At 38.6% G+C, this 18998-nt stretch overlaps 1 protein-coding gene across 3 annotated transcripts in view; it reads right to left on the bottom strand.

The window, feature by feature from the left end:
• Positions 1-16569, bottom strand: part of GUCY1B1 (guanylate cyclase 1 soluble subunit beta 1) — a 45237-nt gene extending 28668 nt beyond the window's left edge. The window contains exons 1-3 of one of the 3 annotated variants that reach the window (XM_045552160.1): positions 16409-16569; positions 15694-15767; positions 651-751 (exon numbers count right to left, since the gene is read on the bottom strand). In XM_045552160.1, the coding sequence (XP_045408116.1) occupies positions 651-751; positions 15694-15767; positions 16409-16411 (178 nt within the window). In that variant the 5' untranslated portion in view covers positions 16412-16569. Of the gene's footprint in view, positions 1-650; positions 752-15693; positions 15768-16012; positions 16172-16408 lie in introns of those variants that run through there. The other 2 variants (XM_045552161.1, XM_045552162.1) reach the window with 2 other exon arrangements.
• Positions 16570-18998: the final 2429 nt, after the last annotated feature.

The raw sequence follows: 18998 nt of genomic DNA, 5'->3' as shown, positions 1-18998 counted from the left end.
ATTACTAATGAGGCTGGGTGTTTTTATTTTTAGCTATTTGCCAATTGTTTTTAATTCTTGTATTCTGCTATAGATAGTATTTGCCTTTCTAGTTATAGTTAGAAAAGCTAAAAGCTTCATTCTAGTCTATCCAAACTATAGCTTAGTTATAAATTAAGCACTATGGGAATAATAAATGTTAACCTTGAGAACAACTTTTTCTCCATGAAGTTTTTTAAACTTTGCCTTTTTCAGCAAGATCCTTTGACTGTGGTAGACACCAGTTTCCTATTTCTTTTAACAATAGCTAACATAACTTCTGATGGCAAAGGAGATTTGAGGATAATACATACTACACTTGTGTAATTAACATATTGTTCACATCATAACTGAAGTTGTTACATTAAGTATCAATAATATTTTTCTTTTCCCAACTCATTTTCTGTGGGGAAGGGCAGAGAGCACATTTTCTCATTTCTATTCTTTAAAGAGCTTGTGAAAGAAGCATAAAACTCAGCAGAGCTTGAGCTTAACACTGTATGTGAATGTCCTCCCCACCAGCGCTGTGCAGTGCACAACTTGCATAACTATACATTGTGATCTTGAATCATGCATTCCTTTGGGCTTCTGTGTGTCACTTAGCCAGAGAAGGAAAGTTACATTTAACTTACTGAGGACTTTGCTTGCAGCAGCAACCAAATCGTAAGTTTTGGAATCATCATATATTATTCTGACAAGAAATTGTCCTTCTTCATCTAACTGTGCCTCTTTTCTGGAAAACAAAATTGAGAGACAGGAGGGAAAAGTTAAAATTTAAAAAATAGCTACTGTAGCTATAATGCTTGTGTAAAGTATAAACAATGGTTTCCGTATCTGAAATAGGATTTGTTTTTGGCAAATTTGTTTAAATGAACGTCATGTACCTAAAAGTCTAGTGATTAAGCAGAAATTATGTCACACCTCCTACCTAAATTAAAATGATATATTTAAGGCTATTTTAGCAAGAGTAACATTTATATAGCACTCTAATGCTCAATACAATACTTGACATTAAAAACAAACAATAACTTTTGATTAACTAAATATTCAACAAATATTTGTTGAGTCACTATATGGCAGTCATCGTCCTGGTCACTAGAAGTATATTCTTTAGTAAAACAGACAAAAATTTTGATTTCTTGGAACATATACATTCTAGGAGGAGAGACAGACTAGGTATAAAATTCTTAAGTAACGTATAATGGTAAGTACTTTGGAGAAAATAAAACAGAGTAGAGGGGTGGGGCGCTCAAGTACAACAGCAAGGGGGGGCCTCACTGGGAAGCTGGCATTCCAGTAAAGCCTGAAGGAGCTCAAGGGATTAAGGAGCCATGAGCAATCTGGAGAAAGTGTGCTCTACACAGAGGAAAAAACAAGTGCAAAGGCCTAGGCAGGAGCCACCTGGGGTGTAGGACGAACAGCAGGGCCCAGTGTGCCTGGAACAGAAGAGAGGGCAAAGTAGTTGGGAGGGAACAGGTTGGAGAGGTAAGAAGAGGCCTGGTTGGACATTGGGATGATTGGCATCTATGTGAAAGAGGTGAAGAGTCTGGGTGCTTGTGATACGAGCAGTGATGTGAACTGACCTAGGTTAAAGGAATTAGTCTGGCTGCCGCATTGTGAATGGACCAAACGGGTGTAGGACAGAGTTGGGAGACCAGTTAGGAGGCTGCTGCCAACATTCAGGTGAAAAATGCAAGTGACTTGATTCAGAGTGGAAGCAGTGGAGGGGGTGAGAAGTGACTCAAACCCAGATATATTCTGCAGGTAAATTCAACAGGATTTGCTGCCGGATTGGATGCAGGGTATGAGAGGAGAGGACTCAAGGATGACACTAAGGTTTTTGGTCTGAGCAACTGGAAGGATGTTACCAGTAACTGAACTGGGAAGGAATGCTGGAGGTGGACTGGGGGTTAGGATCAAGAGCTGTAAGTCTGGGATGTCTTTGAACATATTAATTTTGAGATGCCAAGTGGATTGATAAACTCTTCAAATATATCCTTAGCTTGTTAAACACAGTAGCACAAAATAAACACAGTATTAGCGCAAGGAAATAATAGTTATCATTTTTAGCAGTTGTCATGATTATATGAATATATTTATTTTGATAGGATTTGGATTACTTTTCTCAAACAAGTGTCCAAAGGGGAGATGGAATCCTTTGTTCAAAACATTGCCAGCTGTAGAAAGGAGCTAAGTTCCAGATATTGTTGCCAAAGTTATATTCACAAAAACACATGAAGCTTGGATATCAACTCAACCTCTGACTCTCAATCCAACTCATCTAAATCCCTGTATGTTGCCAGGAGGATACAAGGGAAACAACCACTATAATTAGGTGAACTTTCAACACAGTGGCTCGAATAACTCCTCAAATATTGTCAAGGCAGGCGACAGTCACTTTCTGTCCTTCAGAAGCTGTGTATCTGTCATTGCTGCTGCTCACGGCTGCCCTGTGTCTGCTCAAGTGCAAAATTCCAAATGGCGGTATGTCTTAGGTCACTATCTCAGCATGGAGATAGTCTTAGAAACACTCTATGTTCTTCAGAGTATACCATTATTTGCCTGCAGTTATATATAACAGTGCATGTAAATAGGAAAAAAAAAAAAACCATGATTTTGGCAAGCACAGAGATCTGAATTTCAGAGTCCAGAGTTTACTAGCTGAATAACCCTGAGTAAATCGCATAAAGCACATGAGCATCAAAATCTCTTTTTTCTAAGGTGGGAGCAACAATATAACTCACCTTCCACAATTATAAAGAGAAGGGTACAAAAGCACGTTCTAAGCAGTTAAAGCATTACACATATTACTAACGAGTATAGTGCTCCCATGTCTACATACTCAAACAATTATAGCACCACATATAAAATGTGAAATTATTTTCTCTTCTCTCACACATACAAAGCTATTAAACAAAAGAGGCATAGCTCTGTTAGGTAGATAGTGAGGGATTCTGGGTCTCTTAGGGATGAAAGTGGGTGCTGATGCTCCCATCTTGGTCCTGCTCAACCCTAATTCTCCATACTTGGGGGAGGAGGGAATACCCTATGAATCTGCCAATCAGAACTTGACGTGCCAGCTGCAAAAGAATGCAGAGGACTCTAGCTCATGGGCCAAGCCGCATGGGTATGATAAAGTCCAGAAAGTGACCTAGAACCCACAAGCGCAGTAAGACTCAGGTCGTGCAGCTCCCCAACTGTCCAATCAAAGTGGTTCTGTGGTGATGTCTGAAGCACGGGGAGGTCCCTATCCAGACACCATAAAACAAGATCTAGATCATAATCAAGCTCTCTTTTTTCCTCCTGTGACAAAAGGTCTAGTCATCATCTCTGGTGTATGTATCATGCTTTGCAAACCTATGTCTCACTCCTGCTCTATAATCCTATCTTGGTCCCCCTCAAAAAACTTCACCCCAACCGTGAATCAATGCATTCCTTCTTTTCTTTCTCTCTTTTTATTAAAGTACGCTCCCTTATCTTCTAAGCTTTATTTCCTGAAATGATCAGCCTCAACATGCTCCCTGGCCCTGATGAGGATCAAAATAGAAATTAAACAGTAGTACTTGGAAGAAAATAATCATCTTCTCTTAAAAACTTCACTCTAAATTTCATTGAATTATTCAAAATACTTAGGAATCTTTGTTTACATTTATATTAAAAATCTTCAGGAATATTGGGTTGCCCTTTTTCTTTTTCTTGTTCTTTTTTTTTTTTTCCCCTGGAGGAGGTTTTACTGCAAAGATATGAATGCTTATTATGTCCCAGGCATTTTTCTAAGCACTTTTAATGTAGCAATGAATGAAACAGATAAAAATCCCTGCCTGCAGAAAGCTTATATTTTTGCTGGCAGAAACAATAAGCAATAAACATAATATATAATCAAATTATTTAATATGTTATGAGGAGATTAATGTTACAAGAAAAAGTAGATCAGCATAAAGGAATGAGGTTAGGGACGTAGGAGGAAGGGGCTGGATGCAATATGTAGAGAGAGCATATATATGATCACATATTCATAATGATCACGGGAGGCTTCATGGAAATGGCAACAGTTGAGCAAAGACTTCGGGAGGAACACTGTGTCCCTACCACCTTACACCTAACCTTTCTGGGACCACTTCCCTTCTTTCTGTAGCCCATGCTTCATCTTCCTCCCTCTTCAAGGGGGAAAGCTCATTGGAAATATCACAAACCCTTTAGTGTGAAGTGGCTCAATACAATAAACAGCGAAGGAGAATTTACGCTGCAAAAGGAGTAATGATCAAGAGAATTTATTTCAGACAATACGGCCATTGAAGCTAGTAGAATTTTAAGTCAACAAAGCCTTCTCTGTTGTCTCTCAGCTCTCAACACTACTTTTCTTCTAATTTCTAGGCAAATTTATATTTGATTAGGCTTCATGCTGTCAAATGTTTTAGCCTCCAGATAGCACAGAAATGTGATAATAACCATCTCCCAGCACTCTGCAAAATACACCTGCCACTACTCTTTAAGGAAAGCTTTAATGGCTTCCCTTCCCACACTGCATGCTCTTTCTTTAGTTTTGGAGCTGTTTTTTTCAGCTGCTGTATAAAATCACAAAGGTTGTAAGAAAAGTTAGGAAGCAAGCTAATAATAATATTGAGATTACATAAACTATTTACATAATTCAAGTAATAGTACCTCACAATCTTCCACTCTCTACCTGGTTATACAATAACTTTTAAGCTTTTCCTTTAAAAGCAAAGTAAAGGAAAGAATAATTATATAGACAGATAGATAGAAAAAACAACTTTTCTAACAACTTAAGATATATTTTCATAATATGTTGAGTTTATTAGGGCTTAAATTATCCAAATTCAGCCATGTACACTAACTGAATTTTCTAGGCTCACTCATTCTTTCACAATTATTTTTTGACCATCAACTTTGTTTAAATTATTGCATTACACAGAGCAATTAGGTAATACCCCCATTATTTAAATTACATTTAATTTACATGTGAGGAAAACCAAAGGTTTTTCTGAGAACCATAATTTAAAATTTTCCAAAAAATGAAAGACTTTGGACAAACTTTTATTTTTTCAATGATTTTTAGAAGACAAAAAATACCATATGAAGCCACAGGTAAATTTGATTAAGGTGTGTTCAAGAGTGCCCATCTATCAAATAACAACCTACAGAACTGCTATCATCATGTATCCTAGTTTGTGTTACATTCTGTTGCTTCTTCTTCTTTATATTACTATTATTATTTTTTAAATTCCTACCTAATCCCTAATTAACACAGTCTTCCTCTATTTCCAAATAGTATCACTTACAGGACTTTCAGGTATTTTTACCTACATACTCAGTGACTCTGCTTGAGGTAAGCATTAAATCCTTCTACTCACTGCATTACTCAATGACAGAGGTCAACAGACAATAATAAATATGTAGAGAGGTTAGATAAGGTTAAAAAGGCACTTTGTTTGGCTAACAAGTAAACCTAGATAAAAAGAAACTCACTTGGTTTCATCTACAGAGTTAAGTCAAAGTTTTTCCTTACATGGTATGCAAAATAAACAATTAAGCTAATCCCATATGCAGGTGCACTAAATTTGGGCAGATTCATCTCTTGGTGTTTCATTTCCACATCTGCAAAGCAGAGTAACAGCAATATTTATCTCCAGTCATTGCGCAGGTTAGCAGAATTAATCTATGCCAAGAGCTTAAAATAGTGTTTCTCACACACTTAATGCCCAATACATCTAATTGGTAAGAGTCATAGTAGTTGAAGAAGATGAAGGAAGAGGGGAAAGAGGAGAAAGAGAAAATGGCAAAGGGAAGAAGAAGAGGGAGGAATGACAACAATATCTTAGGAGTTTTTTCAGTATCGACTAATTAAACTAAATGTGTATATATTTTGCTGATTAACTGACAGAACTTAAAAATTCAAATAGCCCAAAACAAACTTGTTCAAATAGCCAAAAACAAACAAACTTGTTCTATCTCCTCTAAGAGCTTCAAAAATAAAGATCAAATTCTCATCTAGGAATAAAATAAGAAATAATCATATTCTGTGTATGTGTAGCCACAGTAAGTGTTTAAAAGTTGAGTATGCATAAATGAAATATTTTCCCAATAGCAGTTAATTTCCTACTTACTCTAAGAGATTGTTATTTGTTAGAATTTAAACAGACCCTTTACTTATACTAATTACCTTTTCACAAAAAGGTAGTAGATATTTTTATCATGGTGGTGTTTTATGGGTTGCAATTTTTTAAATTTTTATTTAATCACTGCTATCTAACCCAAGTGGCTGTAATTGAACATGTGCTTGTAAATGTGTGCAAGCTTTAAAATGAGTGAATTAATGAATTAAATATATATCCCCATGCATTTCCAGACTCCCTACTAAGAAACAAGCAATCAAAAATTACTGGCAAAAGTCTATACTTTGTTTTCAACATTAAGAATATTTTCTATTATTTATTTCTTAATAACTAGGTCTACAGTTTGTCCAAAATGTCCAGGCAGCATCTCTCTCAACTCTATACCTAGGGAGATGTTCCTTAACTACAATATCTGAACCTTCAAAAAGTGAATTCATGTGCTGTCACTGAGCTCCTGCTACTGTACACTTTTCAAGTATGTTACGTATACTACAAGGACTGCTAGTTTTCAAGTGAAGAAGTTTCCCATGGAGGTATGAAAATGAGTGTTCTGAAATGGAAGAGGCTGAATATAGGCATCTTGAAAATGGAGTCTCAAAATAAGGTCTAGTCTTAGGCAGAAAAGGTCAATAAACATCAAACAATCAACCTGACCAATGATAGCTCCAAGCAGGTACTGATCCTATAAAGAACATTATCAGAGAACATGCCATATTAAAAATAATATACAGATGTCTTCTTGAGAATAAATACTAGGATGATCCACTGCAGTGAGCTGGAAAGGTATCATGACTACTGTGTTGTGTCCAACCATTATTAAAATTAATCTCCCATTATAAACCACAGGTAATAACTGTATATAACATCTAAAAAATTGAAACTTTGGATTGCTTTTGTCTAAGTAGCTGGGAAGCATGAATCACCTCTGAATTTCCAATATCCCAGTCTAATGATTCTCAGTATGTCTGAACCCCAAAAGAGAGATCGAGTTTGAAGGAGCTGTGGAGAGAAGAGTCAGGCCCTTTAAATCCTGTGACAGCTTCCAACTTAGACCTTCTTTGGGTTGGTAAAGGTCAGTCCTTTTAGGTCAATGTGTTCACTCATCCAAGTACTGTAAACAGTAACAGTAAATGCTCTCATGAGTGAAAACCATACCTTGGCTTTAGACAAAGCAACATCACTCTTCACATGTAATTGCATTTTTCTTTCTGACTGTGACCAGCTGAGCATGGAAGACCCTTAAGAGTAATTTTCCCAATTCTGAAAACACATTCACAAACATTTCAAACAAGCTATTTTCAGTAGCTTTATGAGATAAATGAATTTACTTAGACACTTGTGTGTGCACTTCATTGTTAACTCTGAGGAGCACATCAGGTCACAGCTCCTCTCAAAATAAATAAATTTCTCAAAGTTTTGGAGGCTCTGATTTTTCTCTAGCAGATGTGTTTGTTTGTGAATACAATCATCTTAAAAAAAAAAAGCATAGTCAAAATCACCTGTACAAGTGCTTGAACATTTGAAGAAAACAAAAACAAAAGCAGGCAGTACTAATACACATATACCATGTCCATCTTCTTGCCAAAGTAATTGACTTTGGAAAGGAGAAAGCTATAGGTCCTTTTCTTTGGGGAGAAACACATAATATGGTAATTACAAGTCTGTCTATGTTCAAATCCCTGCTCTAATGATAAATAGCTGTCGGTTTGAGGCAGGTTTTTTAAAAGTCTTCAGGCTTCCACTTTCTTTTTGTAAAATGAGGATAATGAAGGAATCTATTTTCTGTGGTGGCTGTGAGGATTCAGTGAGATAATGAGTACAAGGCACTTAGGACTGTGACTGCAGAACCATGTGGTAAGGGTTTAATACATATGACATATTACATTCACCACAGCATGACATCGTGAGCGTTCTCACCTGGCTTTCAAATTTAATTTCAGTATTACAAACATTTATCTGCAGTCTATGACACTGACTTTAAACAGCACCACACATACCTGCCTTTTAGAAACTTGCTAAAGGATTGGGTCAAGTCCTGAATCCAACCCAGCAACTGTCTTTTGATATATGAAATCGGCAATCCAACAACAGAGTTCTTAATCCTTCCAATATATCCACTTATGACATGAAACAACATAAAAGAACTCCAATCCTTCCAAAAGGAAATGCTATAATTTATTGGTATATCTTCTGCCTTTGCTGACAGAATAAATGTTTATTTTGTACAGCAACGTGACTATGAACAAATATAGTCAACGATACTGTAATATATACTTGAAATTTCCTAGGCTGGTAATTCTTAAGTGTTCTCACCATGAAAAAAGTCGGGGAGTGTAACTATGTGAAGTAATGAATGTGTTAATTTTCTTGATTATGGTGATTATTTCACAATGTATATGTACATCAAAACATCAACTTGTGCACCTTAAATATATAGAGTTTTTACTTGTCAATTTTATCTCAATAAAGATGGGAAAAATAAAATGTCTATTTCACAAAAGCTTACATTTTATTAAATAGTGGTTGAAAATGTCATCATTCTGACATAATAAATTCTGGTTGCAGAAAAAAGTACCTGTGATAAATTTGTGTGTGCTCTATTCTTTGGAAATTAAAAATGTGAAAGATGATTCATTTATATATAAATACTCATATATATATATATATATATATATATATATATATATATAGAGAGAGAGAGAGAGAGAGAGAGAGAGAGAGAGCCTGGTAAAGTGTTATACACACAGACACACAAACACAATATGTATAGAGAGAGAAAGAGCAAGTGAGCCCTGGTTAGACGCTCATCAGCAGGGCAGGCATTAATCAAATAGTACAAATACATAATTACAAACTCTTTCATGTACAGTACTATGAAGGAAAAGTACCGTTTTGGATGTGAGAGAAAGTTCCCTCAAGAAATAACATTTGTTTTGACATCTCAAAGCTGACCCCTTCCAAGCACAGGTGTTACCCTGACATATTTAAAGGCTCAGTACAGTGGAGGAACTGAAATTAGCCCATGAGGCTGGAGTGCTGAGAGTAAATGTGATGTATGGACTGAAAGGTCTCCATGTTTGGGTGATTTCAAGATTGACTACAAAGGATTTTACTAAAGCAACAATTTAATATTTTATGAGTCAACAATGACTGGCAAGTAGATCAGAATATTCAATAGCCACAGTAACAAGTACAATGAATACTTCAGAATGTCTACTTTTTACCTTGAATAAAATCCTCTTTAACCTGTTTTTGATATAGTTTCATACAGAAAAAGATGCTCCTTTTTGCTGGACACAAACAATAAAGACACCATTTTCCCCACTGTTTCCTCTTTAATGGACAAGGAGGCAAAGTAGAGCATGGAAAAGCCGCAAGTACTCACATCTTCTGTTGTCACCCTCTGAATCTGGCCAGTTAGATTTCTTTATAGTGTTCATTTCCTTAAGTGTGTTTTCCTGTTGATGACTGCACAGTATCAACCCATAATTATCGCTTTCCAACACATTAAAGAGAAATATTTGCTAGAGTCCCTTATTCTGGAGAAAGGCGAGAGAGTAAAGACATTGTTCTTGCAAATAGCAATAATGTTTAGTTAATGTTTGTCATAACTAGATCTAAATACATTAAGAGCATGAAGACAGATTTTTTGATTTCTCTTCTGGTGCTCTTTCTGACACACCAAACCAAACAATATGCTCCTGTGATTTTTTTTTTAATTATCAAAAATTGCAGAATGCAAGGAAAATAAAGACCCAGGTTGATTTCTGGGGGATACTTTACATCATCAAAAAACACCTCAAAAAGCAAAAAAGCTGTAGATGAAGCTATGACCCACCTTCTCACCTAGGTGCCATGCTGTTCACAGACATGGTCCAGGTTCAGGGAGAGCCCTATGCAAAGAGCTCACTAGCAGGTATGTGAAGGTGTTTACACTTGGACTTCTAGTTCCACCTGCAAAAATAACCTCAAACATTAGGGACTTATCAATTAACATATTATGCCTTCCTCTACCTTTCAGGCTAACTGGCAGATCCTTCTACGGAAAAAGGTCCTGATCCTAGCAATGATCTGGTTTGCCTATTTCTTTAGTCTGTATATTAATTTTTTTATTTTTACTCAGGAAGTTTCTGAGTATGAAAATGAAAATGGTTTCATTTTTGTATGCATACTGCATTAGCTTCTACTTCACAATTTTATCTTTTTTTTTTTTTTTTTTTTTTTTTGAGACAGTCTCACTCTGTTGCCCTGGCTAGAGTGAGTGCTGTGGCGTCAGCCTAGCTCACAGCAACCTCAAACTCCTGGGCTCAAGCAATCCTCCTGCCTCAGCCTCCCGAGTAGCTGGGACTACAGGCATGTGCCACCATGCCTGGCTAATTTTTTCTATAAATATTTTTAGCTGTCCATATAATTTCTTTCTATTTTTAGTAGAGACGGGGTCTCGCTCTTGCTCAGGATGGTCTCGAACTCCTGAGCTCAAACAATCCACCCGCCTTGGCCTCCCAGAGTGCTAGGATCACCGCGCCCGGCCTACACAATTTTATCTTAAAATAAGCATTACCTGGCACCAGAAGAGGAGGGTTGGAGCTCTTACTCTTCAGCTTCCTATACATAATTCTCTAGGCTTTTAATCTCTTGGAAACTCGGCTTTACTATTAAAAAAAAATGAACTAGAATATCCTTTCCTATTTCAAATGAATGTTGTAGCAGTCAACTGAAATTACAGAGAGAAAAGGACTTTGAAAATTTTAAAAAACCTTATAAAGCACTGCTAATATTTTAAAACATACATAAACATACTTCCTGTACCTGTCTACTGAAGCATGGGTACAGAAAAGTATAGAAATTTAATTCATACTTTCATAAATTTGAAAATCTGATTAAAACAAGGCAAAACGTGGTGGTACACTCTTGTTTATTTTCATTTGTTTTGATAAAATGAATATTAAGGGCATATGTTGCGTTTTCAAACATCATTTAGGTATTGGAGGCAGGGAGGTGGTTAGAAGAATATAATGTAGGATGGAGTCCAAAGTAGAACTTCAGTAGAAAAACAGCATAATGAAAATAATATTCTTCCCCTAGTCCACAGGATGGAGAGGAATGGGACATGTCAGACACAGAAGACCTAGTTAGGCGGTCTGTTAGACTACAGCAAGGGAAGGTGATAAAAGCCTGGATGAAAGAACAGGAGAGACTAATAGAGAGGCACTTCAAACTTAAAGTATTGGTACCAGCTGCATAGAATGGATAAAAGAGAAAGAATAATGAAAAATGACAATGAAGTTATCACTTATCCTAGAGTGCTACAGAAACATTTAGACGGATAGTATATAGACTGCAATGAGCTATTATTCAAAGGAGAGCTTCATATATTTCAGGTAACTTGGGGAAGAGAAAAGTTTAAAAAAAAACTCTGATTCTATAGTAAAAATAAAAATAATAGCTACCATTTATTAAGCATCTATTTTTCAAAAACTGTGTTAAGCATTTTGCAGACATTATTCAATGTATTACATCAACCCTATAAAGTATTACTTTTTTTTCCTTATGCAATTGAGGCTTGGAAAGTTTCAGTAACTTGGACAGTCACATAACTAGTTTATAGCAAAGCATTTGCTTATTTGAACCATAATGATTAATTTGTGATTAGCAAGTTCAACCAGACATATTAATTTCAAAACTGGAAATGTACGCTCTCCAACAGTCAAAATGTTTCCATATTTGAGTTAAAGGCGGGAAAATAAAAGCAAAATAAGACTAAAAATATCTAGAAATCTCTAGATTTTTTTTTGAAAGCAAAGATTACATCATTTGCTTTTCTATTCTCAGTGCCTAAAACACTGGACTATGCGTATTAAAGATAAGCTTAACAAAGAATGGAAGAAAAAAATGAAGCAATGAATGAAAAAGTATGCAGCCCCAATGTAAGTAAATAAGATAAAACCATACTAAACAAATTCTTTATTCTTTACATGGGGAAGATGATTGACAACCTTCTAGAGGAACTAACTATAATACATAAATATATCATTAAATTATTATCAAATATATATCATATCAAAATTTTGATTCAACTGTTTATCTCAGATCTTTTAGTAAATAGAGAAGAGCTAACTAAAGTCTAAAGTGGAGCACTTTAGAGTTTTAAAATATTTTTAATTGGTTTTTGACCTGCTCGACTCTAGGCAAATAATTATAGTTTTTGGTTGTTTCTAACAGACTTAATCATTATAGATTTTTCAGTTTTTTGAATCTATCTTTAGAATTCATATGTTTCAGTGAGGTTAGAAAGTCTAAAATTGAGCCCAGTAATTTGATGCAATAATTAATTTAGTCAGGGATGATGGAAGAATAACAGGGATGGTTAAACAAGTATTTAGGTGCTTTTCTAATATGTATAAATCCTAATTCTATGTATTTTCTAAATTGATAATTGATTTTTCTCATTACTTAATCATGGCTTCTTTTTCAAGGACCATCTGAAGGGTGAAAGGAAATGAACAAAACAAGTTTTGAAATAGATTCAGAGGTCTCTTTTGCTTTTTCACATTTGTTATGGTCTAGATCAGAGGTCAGCAAATTACAGCCTACAGATCAAATCTAGCCTACTTTGTCTCATTTGTTTATTTATTTTCGTCTGGTCCAGGAGCTAAGAATGGTTTTTATATTTTTAAACAGTTACATTTTAATAGTTATATAGATACGTACATAATGTCTTCAATTTTGACTTTGGCCTGCAGCACCTAAAACATTTACTGTCTTGCCCTTTAAGTGAAAGTTTGCTGGCTCTTGGTCTAGACAGTTTTTTTTCTTTTTCTTCAAAAGAGAAATTTAAAGCTCTTGTGAAATGGTTGTATCGTTGGTAAGAGTGTAAGTGGATACTGAGTTTACAATGAGGCATTTTTGGCTCTTATCCACTTAGAATTTTCTGTCTGGAATCTGTTACTTAGGGTTTTATTTGTCATTAAATGTTTGGCATCCTTTTTTCATCCTTTCCCATGAAGGATGGATGGCCATTTCCTAGTAAACCAAAAATGTATTATGTAAAATTTTATAAACATCAATTTAGATAGTTTCTCACAGACCAAAAAGGAGTTTGGTACTTACTGAGACAAAAAAAAAAATGTTTTTTCCCTCCTATATTCAATTTGTCATAAAAAGTTAAAACTGAAAGTATCTTGGACCAATGACTGAAGTAATCTTCCCTAGAGCAGAGGGTGGGGTGGGAAGGAGGAATCATCTTCAATTACAGTCCTCCAACTTTTCCTCCCCTGCTCCCAGGCAGTAGTAAATGCTCTTCCAGGGGGCATTACTCAGGGGTACTGGGATGGAAACCAAGCAACAGCTTTAATCCCCTCAACGCAGAGAGCTGAACCATGTTCTTTAGCCCAAATACTAAACCACACCCAAGACAAGCTAGGATCTACTAAAGGATGCTTTAATAAATAAACAATCAAAATTAACATCTGGATTACCAACACTAGGCTGACAGTTTTTCCTTTGCAGGGGCATAATCCTTGAGGTAATTTTATTAAAAAAAAAAAAAAAAAGACCAATATGATTTGTTTCATTTTTACTATGAAAAAATATGTTTTGGATGATTGGAATTTTATTATACCTTAAATAGATTAAGAATACTGTTCTAAGCTACTTAAAGATAAATTAGTGAGTTAATAAATTATTTGTTTAAAGTAAAATGGAACAATAAGCACAATTTCACAGAGTTAAGTTCTCATTAATGGGATTTTTACATATTTTGGCCTTCTCTGGGGAAAATATTACCAACATAAACACATCTCTTGATAACTTTTTAAAATTTCTGACACATTTCTCTATGAAATATAATTTTTCATTTCTGTATTTAACAATGATCTAAATTGATAATGGCTAAACATACATTCTAAATCTGGTTAAATAATATAATTAATATTTCATCATAACAGCCATCTTTTATTATGCTCTCAAAATTCTAAACATATTCATTGTCATAGCATATCCACTAGGATACTTGGAAATTTCTATCTTGCAGATGAGAAAGCATCATATGGGGATATGTATGTTTTCATAAATTTACAAAGACAGTGGCATAAAAATAATCCTATACTTAAGTTACACTGTTTAAAACCTTTTCTTGATGTCTGCCTTCTCTGTAACTGTCTACTTAACAAAATAAAAATTATGAAGGTGTTAGTAAGGTGAACCGAAAATTCAAATCCCAAAGTAACCTTTCGTGCCTAGATTCTCATTGGATTCAACCACATAATTGCCAAATCGAGACTTATCTTTATAGTATGTAGATGTGCCCTGTGGATACCATCAACGGCCTATGGAACATGAAAGAAATGTTCAGTGATACAGATCCAGGGGAAAGAAAAGTTGCATTCAGGTGTTTAATGTATACCCCTGGTCACTTCTATGGACACAGATAGTTATAAGAAATCACTATCAGGTAACTGCATAATAAGGTCTTAGAATTGATTTATAATAATTGTAATGTGCTTAAAGGAAAAAAAAACAGCACGAAAGCATCATCTATATGAGATAACAAAATGAAATCGGAAGTTTGGGAAATCAGAGTAAATAATAACAATGTGTTCCCATGTGCCCACCCAGGTAACACTTTCCTCCACCTCCACCAAAATGTGATAGTTCAACGGTTGCTCTAATATTAAAATCCATAAATACGGTTTTGGTGTGGCTAGTGGGTGATGGTCTGCTATACAATAAGTTAAATACAAATTTTACCAAAGTGAAAGAGAAAAAGAGAGATAACTGTGTTAGACTGAAATGCTCAACTGCCTGCAGAGATGCTGACCTGTCGGTCATTCCAACAGGTTTAACCTCTCAGGTGGGTGTGGTATTTCCATTAGTATCCCAAGTATTGGGCTCAAGGCTCTAGACTGAAGCTAGAAAGTTCTCCTCGAATTGCCAGGCTTCACCACAATAGAAAACATAAAAGGAGATTTGGGAAAATGAGAGAGAAAACATTCCAACGTCAGTTTATTTCAGAATGAATAAATGCACTTGATTCACTGTTGCTCAAGAAATAGTCTCCTGTGTGTTTTACCATACCCGAAAGGCTTAACTATTATGTATCCGCAAGGTGTGTGAATCGTAAACCAGCCAAGGTCTTCCGTTTGTTGCCAAGGCCTCTGGAAGCAGGAACCGCGCAGGGGCCTGTGTGGTCCCTCGGGCCCCTCTCCGCGTGGGAGCCGATCCGCCCGCAGAGCCTGGGAGCGCTGGCAGAGCGTTCCCACGCTCGGGCGGGGTCACAAGGCCGCGGTGACCCCAAGGGGCTCCTTTCCGCAGCTCTCGCCCTCCCAGCCCCGCCCCGGCCGGCCCTCCTCTCCTGGTCCCGGCTCCCGAGCGTGGGAGCGCAGCTGCGGCGGGCGCGGCGGGCGGAGGCGTCTCCGAGGATGCGCGCCGCGACCCCGCGCGGGGAGGCAGAGGCCGGGGCGGGGCGCCGCGAGCAGCGCCCCCGGGGCCTCCCACGCAGGGCGCCGTCGCAGGGCCACGGCTCGGGCGGCTCGTCACTTACTTGATGTCTTCCCACACCTCGGGGCCGTAATTGCGGATCACCAGCAGCTCCAGGGCGTGATTCACAAACCCGTACTGCGGGGACAGGGAGAAACCCGAGCGTCAGGGAGCGGCTGGAGGCGGGCAGGGGTTGGGAGCGAGGCTGCTGCAGCCGCTGCCACCGCGCGCCTTTCACCTTCTCCCCGCCCTGGGGCTCCGCTCCGTTAGGGGTACTGTGTACTAAAGGGGGTGGATCGTGGGGGCGCAACCCCTCCACCCGGGGCAGATTTACCCCGCCACCATCCGCCCCACCCCCACGCCGTCTTCTTACCCCCTCTCACCTGTCACGGCTCGGAGACAGGCTGGGCACAGAGGACAGCGCGGGGACGTGCACCCTGAGCCTCTCCCGCGGCCGGCGCTCAGCCCCCCGACACCGGCGGGTCGCCCGAGCCGGGAAGACTCCGTGCCTCGGCCGCACCTCTTCTCCCCGAGCTCGGGAAGCTGAGGTGTGGCGCGGCGAGCCGATCGGCCCCGCCGCGACCCGCGGCGTTCCCACCTCCCCTGCCCGGACGCAGGCAAACAGCGAGGCTGCTCGCGCGGCCAGCGGAGCGCTCCCGGGCCCCCCCCCCCCCCGCCCCCGAGCCAAGCTCCCGCTGCGCGGACGCTTCCCGCCGGCAGCCAGGCCCGGCCCCGGCCGCCGCGCGAGGGTCCGGCCTGACCCGGCAGAGAGCACTCACCATGGTGTCTGCGCCCGGAGCCGGGGAGGCAGTCCCCACGCACAGGCACCGCCGAAGGGACCCAGGCAGCGGCTGCAGCGGCGACAGAGCAACCCGGCCGGGGCGGCAGCATCGAGCTGGAGCCAGCGCCGATTGGCCCGCCCTGATTGCCACCTCTTCCCAGCCAATGGCGAGTCGAGCCGCAGGGGGCTGGTCGCGGCCTCCCAGCTCTCAACCAATCAGAGACAGAGGGGGGAATTCGGATACTCTCAGTGCTGCTGCGCTCCAGTGCCTTCTCGCCCCCACCTGGTGACAGGGCCTTCATTGGAGGCGGTAACAATGACCAAGGAGAAGCCCCAGCTGTGCGAATTCTAGGGCAGGGGAAATGCAGCTCTTGTAGTACCAGTAAACGCATTCTTACCCAGAGGTCTGCCCTCTGGGATGAAACAATCTAAGGGGGAGGAGTGTTGGTGTGAGTGTGTATGTGTGTGTTTTGCAATGGACAAACCTTAAAAGGAATATCCCCTTCCCACCCTCGTCAGCATCCTCATGTTTACTGGCATCTTACAGATAAACATGTCCTCTGTGGGTTGGTCCCACAGCAGTTAACGGTGAACTGAAAGCTAGTAATACTGAGCTTAATACATTTTAGTCAATGAGACTAGTTGAATGAACTACGTAAAATTTTCAGTAACATAATTTGGTGAGCACTATGTCAAAAACTGCTCTGCCCTTTACTAAATTATACAAGATCCAGCAATGTTCTGTGCTTGATCCCAGAGGGACACCCGGCCAGACGCCATGGCCAAGGAACCATTATTCCAGGAGTTTTTAACTCTAGACCTGGTCTAAAGTTAACTGAGTCATCAGAGATAACTGATGAACTGGACAAGGTGCAGAACAAAATGCACAGACTTTTCATTTATCTACCCACAGTCTACATTCTACCAGGGACTTGTTTTAGTTAATGCTCTGAGACCCGTCAAAGAGAAAAGCAGAGAGAACAGGAACTGTCCATTGACTAAAGCTGTTTGTGCCTGAGGTGTGTGGATACCTGTTGCCATAGTATAAGGTCAAGGGTGAGATTACCAGTCCCAGGTGGACCTGAGAAGCCAGATAGTATTCTAAGATGTGAATAGTCATAGTTACTGTGAGAACAATCTCAATATGATTACAGAGAGAATTTCAAAACAATAGAATTGTGCTGGCATCAGCATCCACAGACATATGTTGAAGGATAATTCATACAGAAACAACGATATAGCAAACAAGCAGAACTATAAATTATTTATAAAAATGTCCATCAGCGGTGGAGTGATTAAATAAATTGCAGTCTTTCATATGACAAAACATCTTACTTTACACAACTATTAAAATACTAAGGCATTATTTAATATTAACCATTAAAATGGCACATTATTCTATACAGCCATAAAAAACACAAGGAAAACTAGCTACATAATGGTACAAAAAGATATTTTTGTTAAACAAAAGACACATGAATGTAATCATTCTCAATTTTTTAATGGTTGTATAGAGTAAGGTGCTATCTGGGTAATAAAAACACACAGGCACATACACATTGCTGTAAATATAGCCTCCTGGGAGGAAACACAGGAAAGTGTTGACATGGCTATTATCTGTAAGAAGAACCAGTGGCTGGAGTGACCAAGACTTTTACTTTTTACAGTATAACCTTCTGTATCTTTTAGTTTTTTTCTATATAAATGTAATGATTTTTTAACTTTTTCCGCCCTCCATGTCTCTATCTGCAGCGGACCTACGCTGTCTTTGCCTAGAGTGTGCTACGGTGCGATGGCACCTTAGACTTTATATAGGCAAAAGATAAGGAAAGAAAAATGCTCTCTGGGGATGAATATTGAGAAAAGCTCACCTGGAGAAATTGTGAGAAGAAATGAAGCATGAGCATTCCTTCCAATCTCTCACCCTCTCTCTCTCTCAAGTTCAAACTTCCACCCTCTTTGTTCCTTTTGTCCAATACCTTTTTGTACTTACTGTACTTTTGTCCACACATATTTGCATTTGTAAATATACTCATTTGTTTTCTAATTGTCTTGTATTCACTCTGAACCTAAAGAAAGTTCTGTTCACTAATCCTTTGCTAACTTCTGTTTGGCCCACAAGATATTTCAAAGGTATAATGTTCAGGGACAGAAGAGTGCTTGCCAGCCACGGAGAACCCCGAAAGGAGGTCACCATGCTTCTGCAAACTCCCTACCCATTGTCACTACTGCTGACCAAATAGCCTAGGATAGATTTCACAAGGTGGATTATTCTGTATTTGCAGAAACAATACACTGCATTTTTCTACGTATGTCCCAAGCTGAGGAGAACCAGTTAAAGAGGAAAAGAAGGATTTTAGAGCATCTTAGCCAGTCCTAAAGTCAACACTATCTGAAAATCAGTCTAATGCATGAAAAATAAATAATAAGGCAGTATATGGCTTTCAGAAATGTCAGCTGAAGTGACTCACATTTTCAGCTAATAAAAATAAATTAGTCTGGTAAGTTAAATATTAAAAGTTTTGTAACCATTGTTTTCCAGGCTTTTCCAGTTAAAGTGAAAATAACAACCCTTAGATTGAGGATAA

Source organism: Lemur catta, chromosome 5 (assembly GCF_020740605.2).
Source record: "Lemur catta isolate mLemCat1 chromosome 5, mLemCat1.pri, whole genome shotgun sequence".
In the NCBI taxonomy this organism is placed as follows: Eukaryota; Metazoa; Chordata; class Mammalia; order Primates; family Lemuridae; genus Lemur; species Lemur catta.
Note: the sequence above shows the minus strand (reverse complement) of the source record. Positions and strands in the feature narration are given on the sequence as shown.